At 37.7% G+C, this 12,433-nt stretch overlaps 1 protein-coding gene across 2 annotated transcripts in view; it reads left to right on the top strand.

Annotated features, from left to right (window-relative positions):
- Positions 1 to 12,433, top strand: part of UNC13C (unc-13 homolog C) — a 178,726-nt gene that overhangs the window by 116,503 nt on the left and 49,790 nt on the right. For both annotated transcript variants that reach the window (XM_056347091.1, XM_056347090.1), the window contains exon 17: positions 3,586 to 3,671. In XM_056347091.1, coding sequence (XP_056203066.1) covers positions 3,586 to 3,671 — 86 coding nt within the window. The remainder of the gene's footprint in view (positions 1 to 3,585; positions 3,672 to 12,433) is intronic.

Genomic DNA, 12,433 nt, shown 5'->3' with positions numbered 1-12,433 from the left:
GAGCATCCTGATGTGACTTTGAGATTCTTTCTGGGTTTAGTTAAATGACTTTCAGGTGTCCATTCCAGCTTAAATTGTTAAAAAATTCTATAAAAATAGCTGCATTAGCTCAAAACAACATCAAGTCTGCTGTCCGTGTGGTCAGTACTGGATGCTTGGAGAAAGAGTGTATCATGTTAATCGTAGCTATCCTGGCCAGCTAATGGTTGAAATAGTAGCCACAATATTACAGCCTTTGTACTTAAGGACAAAATTTTACTCCATCACAGTTCTGTGATACTTGCTGACACAGGTCTTAGCCTTTTTATGGACAGTCGGGAGAAAATCTTTTGAATGCATGGTGTATTCCGTTAATCCTGTACACTTTGTACAATAGTCATTAAAAGAATAGCTGACTGAAATTACACATAAGTATTTCTTAGATAAATGTAAATATGTACCAAGGGGGAAAATCTAATCCCAGGATTTTGATGTCAGAAATTGACCAAATAATTTGAAATTATTTAGACCTTACATTCCATTTAAGAACAAGTATATATGCAGAAATGGTATGTTAGTTACACTCTTGATAATCTCTGTTTGATCCTCTGTAAACTAATAATACTTGAAAAACGTAAAATCAAGTTGTCTTCACCGTACAGCTTTAAGGTCTCCATGCAATTCAGGTTTCAACTGTTATAGTTAGTATGTTTACAAAAGGAATTTTAACAATGGTAGATAACAGCTATTTCTTGCTGAAAAATGTTTATAAGTAGTAAATAAGCAGCTTGTCACTAATTAGTTTTGTGGTAGAAGATGTACTTCTCAAATGGCAGTATGTCAGTGAACAGGGTAGAGAATGCAGAGCAGAGTAAGAGACTAAAGCGGATTTTCTTGTGTCAGCACAATTCAAGTGAATGATAGGGTAAAAGAAAGCCATGAATCATATATGAAATGGTTGTTTCTAATGTGTGAAAACAATGTTTGTCACAGTTTCTGTTGTGCATACCTGTCGGAGCTGGGTGAAGCTGCAGTAGCGAACATTCAGACTTGTGAAGGCAGTGTGGAAAAGCAGGAGCTTACATCGCTTATGGGATTCCACCAGCTCGGATACGAGTATTGCTCATAAATTAGAACAGTGGAAAAGCAATGGTGTCATCGTGTAGAGAAGGAGTTGGGACGGTGCTGAAGCCAGAGTTCTGTAGTTATAATGTGATAAACAAGTAGTTTTTACTTTGTGAATCAGGATTAAGTTATCTGGAAGTCAAACCATGAAACTGTCGGAAACTTTCATGAAATAGTCTAGCTGAACTCTGGCAAACTATGTGATGTCATTCCCCAGCATGCTAATGCTGGAGGTTTATTTTATGGCTAACGTTGGAACACAATGAGATCTACGGGCATATTGGGTACTGGTTCATTAGCATGTTAAATCAATTTCTCTGGCTGAAAATGTTGATTAGGTTAACTGTCCACATTGCGTTACTAACCTACTCTGGACAAATTAAAAATCAGTTATTGGAGTCTGTGATGGATACACCTACAGGTGTCATAGCCGTCATGAAGCAAATTAATTACATGTGAAAAGTAAAAGTTTTATACTAAAACGCGGAGAGCTTTCTGTTGTATGATCATTTTTGTCACAGTAATCTCCTGCCAAGAGGTCATGGTGTCAGATAAAATGAAACAGGATGTGTGGGAATGGCAGTCAGTCCTGCAGGGCTGTATAAAAAAATGCATCCATGCAACTACAAAATTGCAAATATCCATACTCTAGGCATTGGATGGAAGGATTTCATCGGTATGTCCCGTTGATGATTATGCCTTAAGTTTATATTTCTCAAGGACACAGAAATTAGTATGTCTGGGCGTGAACTTAAGGTACCTAACTGAAGTCAGATGGGATGAATTGAAGATACTGTGTTGAACTACAGTAATTTAAGCAACATAGTGAAAACATAATTGCAGTTTGTGTGTGTATTTTCACAAGTTAAAAGAATACACATATATACCACTAATCAAACAAATACATTTTTATCAGACTTACATTATGGCCAGGTTTGTATTATGGACAAAAGACATGTCAATATTAAATCAATTTTTAAACGTTTCCTCAGAGCAGTGTTGTCAAAGTTCAAGTGGGTGCTAAGACAGCACTCAGACTGGACTGGAGGTAAAGAAATTAAGACAGTTGAAATACCTTTGAGCTTTCGAACAACAATTTTGTGTTAACAGAATTAAAACAAAGTTCTGTAATTGAGCATCAATTAGCATAAAAGAGGTATATAAGTGATCTGAGCTAGCAATTGCTTCGTATCAAAGTGACAGTCTAATGAGCTGTTTAAGTACTGTTACTTTGCAGATATGATCAGGGTCAAATATGTCCCTGGAAAGTATATAGATTATATTGTTAGCAACCTTAAATTGCACAGCATTTCATTCTTTCTTTGGCAAAAAAAACACTTTAAAACCTCCTACACTTTCACAAAAATTATTACAGAATGTTTCCTGAATTTGATTAGTACTTCATTAAAAGGTCAAAATACTTTGGATCAAATTCTCTACTCAGGTAAAGTGCTGTGATAAACTCAAGACAAAAGCCACACAGCTCTGTGTGTTTCCTCGTGAATATGGTCTTTTAGGACTTTGATGGGTTTATGTATTCACGTTGAGCTGCTGGTGTATTCGTATGGCTCTCACTGCACCGCTGTAGTACAAACGGTCGTTTTACCGCTCGGAGGTGCAGTACTTTCTGCTCTTTAGCTGTGTGACCTGCTTTGGTCTGCTTCTGTGCCCTGAGAACGGCTCATATTAATGTCAGTCCCACCTCTGCAGTAAGGACTGGGGTTTATATATTTATTTTTTTAAAAAAAGGACAAGTAAATAGCTCTCCTTTTAAATATGATGTGAAACATACAGTGCTTGTCACTAAAATGTTGGCTTTTGCTAGTAGCTAAGAGGGAAGATGGTAAGTGAAAGATTAAAGCTTTTCTTTTACATAGAATAAGAAGCAGCTGGAATCTATGAAAAATCTGTGGGAAAATACTTAAAAGATACATAAAAACTGTTTTTCAAAGATGACACAAAGCATAAGGGTACACCTAAAATTTTGAATCAAAATTAAGCATTTTTCCACCTTTTATATTCTTTACTGTTTTATCCATACTTCAAGGTACACGTCTTCAAACAGTGAATTGGATTCAACTAGTATAAACCAATACAGCTCCACAGAAAGCTTCACTGTTTTCCAGTGTAACAAGGGAATTAAGGAAAACCTGTAGCTGCTAAACACCTGAACCAACTGTTCCTGGTTTTTCATAAGCCATCTGATTTATCTGAAGTTGAGTTATCAGCAAGATAGATGGACATTTCTTGATGTAAAAGGTCATGTGAGGGGATATGTGCAACACTCAACTAATTGCTTACTTAGGCCCCTGACATCAGACTAAGGAAAGTATTTATTTGAAGACTGGATGGTTCACATAATTGTACAAAGCACAAAATATGGTAAATGCATACTAGAGGAATTATTTTTTGGAAATATTTGTGCAGCTGTAAGCATAATTTTCAGCAGCAAGTGAACTGATGTAATGTGATTGATTGCAGGTTCCCTCAAGAGCTGAACATGGGGAAAGTCAGTGCTGAAATCATGTGGACTCTCTTTGCCCAGGACATGAAATATGCGCTGGAAGGTAATTAGAACAAACTATTAATTACACTAGAGAGTTCACCAAGACTGATTTCCACTGCAAATCACACCTGGCGTCAGATTTCTGTGGGTGGTAAGAGCTTTCTGGCATACTTACTTCAGATGTTTCATAGGATAGTAAAAAAGAAGCATTGTAAAGGAGGAAAATCATTGCACTGTGACTATATGAAGTTATCTGTGGAAGAAGGAGACAAAAGAACTGTAACTTGAAATGCTACTTCTTGTTACCTAAATCTGACAAAATCATCAATGTCAGAAGAACCACAAATATGCTTGCCAGGGGGCATTGTAGGCATTCCATACTTTCTGGCTAGCGAAAATAGCTAACTTGCCTGTAAGAAACATTCATGGAATGAATTTATGGAGGAAACACACACAGATAAGTAAACCTTTGGGATTTTTGTTCAAAAGGCAGGTTGTATGCATTCTAGCTCCAACAGAATCAAATGCAGTTTCCTTTTGTTCTTTAAGATAGTGCTGTGGTTAACCGTAGGTAAAATATACTTTCTTTTTTTTTCTATATAGCAGGTAATCTCCGCCTAAAGATTTGAAAGCCACTCATTAAAATATGGTTATTGCAGAAAACCAAGTTAAAATGCCTGCATGAAACTTTTTAAAAATACATAAGAGAGGAATTGAGGAAATGGTCTTAATTAGTGATAGAAATATTGGTAATAATACGTATATTCACGTGAACGTTTAGATCATTATTGAAGTCATGACTTTGAGAGTGATCAAAGAAGTCAAAAGCGTGAAGACCAAATGAGAACCACTATTTTGATTTAGAACATGTTCCTGGTTACATCTGTGAGAACAAGCTTGTATCAGGAGAGGCTGTAAATCAGGAACAAGTATCAGAAATGGCTGCTCAGCAGCTTGATGTTGTGATTGCACTCATAGATAGCTAGCACAGATTAATAAGAATTTCTAATAGTCATTATATTGTCATGCTTTCATAACTTTGAATGTATAGTTATGCTCTGCACACAGACATCCCTGAGCACCCCAGCGGTTTAGCCATCGAACTATAAATATTCTGTACTGCAACAACGTAATTCACAAGATTTTTCACTCTGTGTGCTAAGTAGAGCATACTGATCACTCAAAACGCAGCTTCAGCTCAAGCCGTGGTTTGTTTCTTGGTTGTCAAGAATAGAACAGGAAGCTTTTGAGGAGAAGTTAGTGATACAATACATTAAGTGTGGAAGGCTGGGCTGGATCAAATAAAACAGATATTAATGTTAATATCCTAATTCTGCAGAGGGAGATAGTAGAGGACTCATTAGGAGACACTTGACTTTCCGTCTCTATTCCAAACCAGTCCCTACATACTGTCTCATCTCAGTGTTGCTGTGGATACTGTCTTTCTGAGGAAAGCAAATGCCATTTTTGTCATTAGAAATTCTAAGTCACTCCAAGAATCAGTAGTGAAACAGTTCCTGTGTATAAATAGTAATTAAGAGGCATTTAAATTAATTATAAATTATTATAAATATACATAATTTCACCTTCTGTGGTTTCATTCCTAAACAGGAACCTCAATAAATCTGGTCACAAAATACAGATTAGCATGCTGCTTCTCTCCAGCTTTGCTGGGTTTTAATCATTAACGCTTTCCATGGATATTTTATAAACTGAGTTTGATTCTCCAGTTGTTAATGGCAATAACATTTTTTGCTTTGAACTCTACAAGATTGGGAGCGAGCCCTTAAACGTGGTTACACTCGATCCTCATGGGTTTAATGGAGTTCATTAAAATGCATTGCATTTGCTATGCCAGTCTCGCCTTCCAAGTTACTAACGTAGGCTACCATCTGTTCATAGGTAGTGTCCAGGGCTGGGATGCAATCTTTGCCTGATTCCATTTAGTATTAATCTCCTGAAGCAGCATCTTTTTTGTTATAGAGTTGATTCCTTTCTGCATCCAGTCAAGAAGCAATGAAATGTACAACATTGTTTGCAAAAGGATTGCTGATATGATAAAGATTAAATTAGCTCATCCAAGATGATTCTAGTTTTTCCTGCCTTATATATTCCCAAATGTATCCAGCCACTCCCATCATCTTAAATTCAGGAAATGCTTATGTCATAACTCCATTCTCTAAGAGAATACTAACACTGGAACATCTCGTTTGCATTCCTTTTCCCCCTTTTTCCTGAGCGCGGTTCAGAGTGGCTGCTCCGGCTGTGTCCTCTCACTGTGAGCCAGCCACCAGCCGTCACTGCACCGCTCTGCCTGGCCTTCTCCCTTGATCCTCACCCAGGACAGCCTTGCTGGGAGGCTGCTGCTGTGACATGGGGAAGGCAGAGGGAACCGCAGCTTTCCTAGCAGTGGCCTTCGGCTGGAGAAGAGCACAGCAGCTTCGTGTCTCTATGAGCACCAAGGCAGCGAATATGCATGAGACAGGGCAGATGGCTGCTGCCGGGGGAAACGGCTTGCTGTACTGAAATCTGGTATTGAGTTCAACGTGTCATTCTAGATTTTCTTCCACCTTAAGTTCAGCCTTTGCTTAGTGTTAAAAGTCTTATGCAAACATTAACAAATTAAGTTCACACCGGTTCTGATTTTTTTCTGATCTAAGGAGCTTGGGATTATCGTCATGTATAGATTTTGCATGGAGAAAGTACCACGTTTCTCTTTGAGAGCTGACTTTGTTAGATTTGGCCCTCTTTTTTTTTTTTTTTTTTCCTTCTTTGCAGGTGATTCGTGAAGCAACAGTGATTTGTGTGATAGATTATACATTGTTGTTTGGCAATTAGTTTACACAAGCATATCTGAGTTTATAGGATGTTAATGTATTGGTACTGTCTGGTCCTCAAATTATTCTGTATTTTTGGTACAAACAAATGAGAAGAGAGAGAGAATTTCACCAGCAGTGCAAGTGATTTGTTACTGACTTCATATGGTAAGAAATCTTTTCCTTTCCAAGTATGAAGATGTGAAGGTTAAAAGATGATGACAGAGTAATGAGCTGAAATTAGACATGCAATTACAAATTTATCTTTTTTTATTCTGCATTCTCAGAAATATCTTTTTTGGATCTTTTGTATCTCTAACTTTTGAATAGGTCACATCAAATGTCCAAAGCTATCCAGTCTGTTAGAGAACATTCTAATGGCTGTTATTATGACAATCTAATTCTGGTAGTGGCCAGAAGTCAAGACGAGGATCAGGCCAGAAATGAATGAGCTGCTGGGTAAATACAGTAATAAACAGCCTCAATCCTGCAGAGTGAAGACTCTGAAGTGTCAGGCTTTGTAAAAACAGGAGAAGAATAAGAAAGTCATTACACCATTTTAATGTAGGGTTTTTTTAAGTTTGCTGCTGTCCCCGATACATAAGCAGTTATCATCTTCCTGTTTCTCTGACAGATTCCTCTTTCATGACAGAAACTGATAAAAGTGGTTTGAAAGAGAAGCAGCAGCTCTGTGAGTTGATGCTGTGCACAGGGACAGCACAGAAAAGAAAAAAAAAAAAAAAAAGCAAGGCTAATGCTGCCCAGAGAAAGGTCACACCATTTGGTCACAGATTTCAAGTCTATTTTCACTCCAGCTTTACGAAGTTTCCCTTAAGACAGAATAGACTCTTGACTTAAAGGGAGACTACGGAGCAGATCTGGGGAGGTGCGGCTGAGGTTATGGAAAGGAGAGCAGGGCAGCATCCACCAGAATGCAGGGTTTCTTCAGTATTAAAATGCAAGCTTTTGTTTTATTGAATCTCATTCTGCATTCACACATTTCACCAAATATTTGAATTTCAACAAAATTCCAACCTAATTTTTCCAGAGACCTGAGGAATAGTATGTAGTGTCAGAGGGGATTCAGAGAGACTGTGAAGGCAGAGACAAGGTGGTTACGGTTGGAGTTAATAAAAAATTATCCCTTGGCAGATAATCGATCAGATTGAATGTAACATAATTGGAGGAAGAGGGGCGTTACAAGTGTTCTTTGGTCGGAGTAACAGGCAGTGATATTAATAGCAGCTGCATCCTGTACATGCCAGAGAGCTGAGCTTTGTGAGTATGAAAATCCAGCTGAGTACCTATATACATGCAACACAGAGATCCTTAGGCTTGCCTAAAAAGCACTGTAGCCGTACCAAATGGCACTATTTTGTTGAAGTTAATTAGACCCGCTAATTAAGACAGATTAAGTGGACTGAACTGCTCCCAGGAGTTAAGTTAGTATTTCTTCATGGCATCGTATTTTGTTGTATCAATGTGTCATCTTACTTGGGACTACCTCAGAGATCACTAGCATGGCACAAACTTGTACTTGGGGTCATGCCGGCTGTAACATTTGGTCATTCCCTAACACACTTCCTTTAATTTTATATATTGAACCAGAAAAACAATAATAAATGCTACTGAGTGTTTACACTGCAGTACAGGTCTATGGTAATCTTAATAAGTTAAAGCTTCTTTATGTCTGACTGTAGGTGTATTCATAGGAGCAGATGTTACTAGAAAATTGCAGTGCATCAGTGAATGCCTGACTTCATTATTTAGTCTTAAAGTTGTCACTCAATAATAGCAGTGTATATTGTCCCATATATTTAATAATGAAAACTCTGGCCTTATGTAATCTTTTTAACCACTGAATATTAATCTTGTCCTGAAACATTGTTATTAGCTCTTACCCTGGCAGTCACTGACTGTAAAACATTTGTGTATAAACTTCTCCTGAACGTTGCCTGATTGTGAGCAAGACAATTTTACTAGTCAACGTATGCTAGTCCTACCATGCTAGATAGCTTATTAGACTGTAAATGGTGCACTAAATGAACCCTAAATTGATTATAATTATGAGTTATTTATAGCTCACACAGCCCAGTCCTTTCCAGACACCAGTGAGTTCAGTAGGCAAATAAGAGAGAAATGTTCTGTTGAGCTGAAGGGACTGTTATATCACTTACAGGAGCAGGGAGAGAGCTCTCATACCAGGGGCAGCCAGGGCTTCCTCCTGTAGTTTATTAGGTATCTCAGCCCAGAAGAATAACTTACGTCTTCTTTCTTCTTGTCCTTGATTACTGTTCTTCACCAGTAAGATGTTACAACTTCACTGCAGCTTGCACTTTTACAAAAACTAGTTATGTCTTTTGTCCAGAATCATTTGGGGGGGGGGGGTGGGGGTGGGGAGAGGGAAGGAAAAAAAAAAATTGTGACTTTGTCCCCACAGTAAGTCATTTACAGGACCTGCATTGTTCAGTGCAGTTCTGCATCTGCTGGTTGGAGAAAAGGTTCATCCTTTTCTTCCTACAGGACGTTCCCCAAATGCAGTCATGTAGTAGGCCGGCAGCTAGGACTTGAGTTTCCCTGTCCTATTTCTTGAGGGGTTTCTTCCCCTCATCTCTGTCAGAGTGGAGCTGCATAATATCCGCAGAGTAGGAGTGGAACCCAGCTGCTGCACCTCTTCGTGAATTCTGTGAGCTAAACACCCTGTGAATCCAATTATTTTTTAGACTTCTGTCCTTCTAGAAACAGTAACCAATGACAGCTTTCTTAAACTATTTTTCTTTATCAAGTAGAGTAAAACATTTGAGTAAGAGAAAATTAAAAATAACAAGCAACCTGCATGCTATTTTTAATCCTGCCTATTCTTAAACTTCACACTAAGACGCTTCATAAAATCTTTCCTCATTCAGCAAACAACTGTTCTGTTCCTCTCCCAGCCTCTGTTTTAAGTTGAAGACTCAGCCTTTTACTTTCAGGACTTTTCCCACATACAGAGTTTCACTAGTCTCTTGTTTCTCTGTAGATACAGAGGTACATTTCCCCTTATGGGCGAATACATTAGTTCTAAACTAAATATTGGATACTGGTTCCAGCATCCCCAGGGGAACAGGATAAATCCATTAAAGGTGCTTGTTTCCACATTATCTTTTAATAAGCCTCACATGCAATTTGCTGGTTAACAATTAGAGAACACCTCTGGGTTTGCCTTTGCTTCTGCTTTACAGGCAGAGCCAGGTACAGCACAGTTAATTATTAAAGCGCAACCTCACATTTATCTTGCTGCCTGATTCTTCCTGTTTTGTACTTCATTCTACTAATTGCTTATAAAATGCTACCATGCCTATTTGGTAATGTTTTATGCTCACTTTGCACTCTTATGACAAGGCAAAGAGCAGAGAATCAAGACTAAATGTTTCCTTTATGGAAAGATACATTTTTAAAAAATGAAACAATAAGTAAATGAAAGTAACCTGTCATAAAAATTACATAGAAGATCCAAAGTTGAGTATTCAGCGGTTTTCAGCGGTATTCGGCAGTAACCCAATACAGTTAAGGCTTACGTTATTACTTTATTTCTTTTCCCTCCCAGATTCAATCATTAAAATATAGCATTTAATTATGTGATAAAATTTCCCAAGAATCATGCATATTCTCTCTTCATTTTGCAATTTTTATACATATTAGAGGTTTATGGAAGCCTAATCAATGTAAATTAGACTCCTATACCAGCATTGCTTTTCGTCTTCTATTACTTTCTGATTGTGTGATTACTTTGAATAAACGTTGAAACTTCAGTACAAAGTATTTGAAATTATATTCTTCAGAACTAGGCCTTTAATTATCGTCATAAATCTCATGTCATATAGGATGGGCAACTTCTGCTCCATTCATAGCTTGCATGTCCTTAGGCTTTCCATGGTTAATTCATGCACAAAGCAAGAATTCCACTAACAGTAACAAAGCACAATTCAGATTATTTGTCTTTGGAAGCAATTACTTACTTCCTTCTGTAGCTGTGTATATCCAGATACAGAATTTTGACTCCGAGTGTTTGTTCTTTGAATATTATTGATCTGTTTACCTTTCATGGTACATAAATTTCACTCTGATGTGATACTGAAGGGTAAAAGTTATACTGAGGTTGATCTTACTAAATTATTTGCTGTACTGGCATTTTTCTTTGTCTTAGTTGCAGGCAGGACAGAGGAAGTGTACACTTAATCAAGCTGCTTATCTTGCATCGTGAGTGCATGTTCCACTTTTCTGGAAGCATTTGACTGTGAAATTGTAATTAATTGCTGTGACTAATAGGCTAAATTTTCAATAAGGAGTAAAAAAGCAACTCATGTTAAAAAGATACCAAAGTGAATTTGCCTAAAGTAATTTGAAATGTTTACGCAATATAATAACACAGCAGGTAAAAAATGGCAAATGCAATGTTTTGTAGTAGGAAATAGGCTTGTTTGCAGCAGATTCACACATCTCTCATGATATTGCACGTTGCATCTCTTAGATAGTATGTAACATTGGTATTTGATGCCCTTGAAGTTTACTTAAGCAGTTTACCTCTCCCTCAAAGCAATGTGCAGCTCTGCCTTTTCAGATGCTAAGCAGGTGGCTCTCAACTCGCTTGTACCTGCTGTGAAATGTGAAGCAACCGCTCACTTTGACAGCTCCTCCTTGAATATAAAGGGCAATGTCATAGCAGCTTTTAAAGTGCACTGCATTAAGTCAAGGATTGATTAGTACGCTTCCACTGCAGATGAGAAGAAAAAAAAAGAACTGTAAATCCATTTTTTCTCACAATTCAGAATGAGACAGTCTGCCTTCCTTCCCTGGTCTCTGTTCAGTGAGGAAATGTGACTCTGTGGTTAAGAAATCTTTGAATAAGGTCTACGCTGCCTTTCATAGTTTATGTATGTTCCATTAGTAAATTCACTTGGTCTCCCCATGCCTCAGCTTCACATTTGTAAAATGTAATAGCACAGCTTAATCACCTCATAGAGATGTTCAAGGTGTAATCCATTATGTTTGTTAAGTGTTCAAAGATATTTTGGTGAAAACTTCCAAGTAAATGCAGAGAAAAGATTGAATATGTAGAAGTCTCTTATGAAGGATACAATATATTTTTAAAAGGAGAATTAGAGGGGGTTTTAGTTGTAAATCAGTTATAAGTGCAGTCCAAAAAAGGAGATAATAGCAGAAGGTTTTCAAATTTTGGTTTCTTATATTTATCTTGACACAAAGAGCCCCTTCAGAAAGGCCAGTAGTATTTCACGTTATCAAGAGCAATACAAATTATACATATTTATCGATTGGTTGTGTCCTGCTGTGTATTTCAATTAATAACCAGTGACTTCCATTGCCTTTAGCAAAGTACGAGAACCCTGGGATGAGCTGTCTAGTAGAATGTAATCTTTCTGCCTCAGTTGGTTATTAAATTTGTTTAAGTTTACATTTTTCTTCATTTGTGGCCTGATCCAGTATGTTACATTCAATCAGTCTTCCAGTTCAGTTCAGCAGCACAGGGATTAAGTCTGGAGCACTGTAAGCATGATGCTCGCATTAAAAGAGGCAATGGCATAGCCAGCAGCCCCTGTACTATAGGGAAATTGCATTGGGATCAAATGCCCAAAGGGTTAACTTCTACTTCTGTCCAAAACGTAGGTTCATCATACTGGTGTGATGCTTCCACAGTGATTCAGAGGGAGGAATACCAATTTATATTCAATCAGTATCATTCCTCATAGGACTTCCTTAAGAGCTCTTCTTCCACTAGCCATACTCCATTTGTGCCATGCAAATACTTCCCAATGATGCGACTGAAAGTTTGGAAATAGCAGGCTTTCTGAAACAACAGTTGTGAAAGAAATAGATAAAATATGCAGCTCGTAGTCTCTAGAATGATGGATAAGTAATTAGGGGAAATAATACGGAGTTACGTCACAATGGTTGAAAATAGCATCTGAGTTTTGATGGGGAATAATCCATCACAGTTAATCCAGACACA

The sequence above is a fragment of the Falco biarmicus genome, chromosome 7, assembly GCF_023638135.1.
Source record: "Falco biarmicus isolate bFalBia1 chromosome 7, bFalBia1.pri, whole genome shotgun sequence".
NCBI lineage: Eukaryota > Metazoa > Chordata > Aves > Falconiformes > Falconidae > Falco > Falco biarmicus.
The sequence above is the reverse complement of the archived record's forward strand: the minus strand, read 5'-3'. Positions and strand labels throughout refer to the sequence as shown.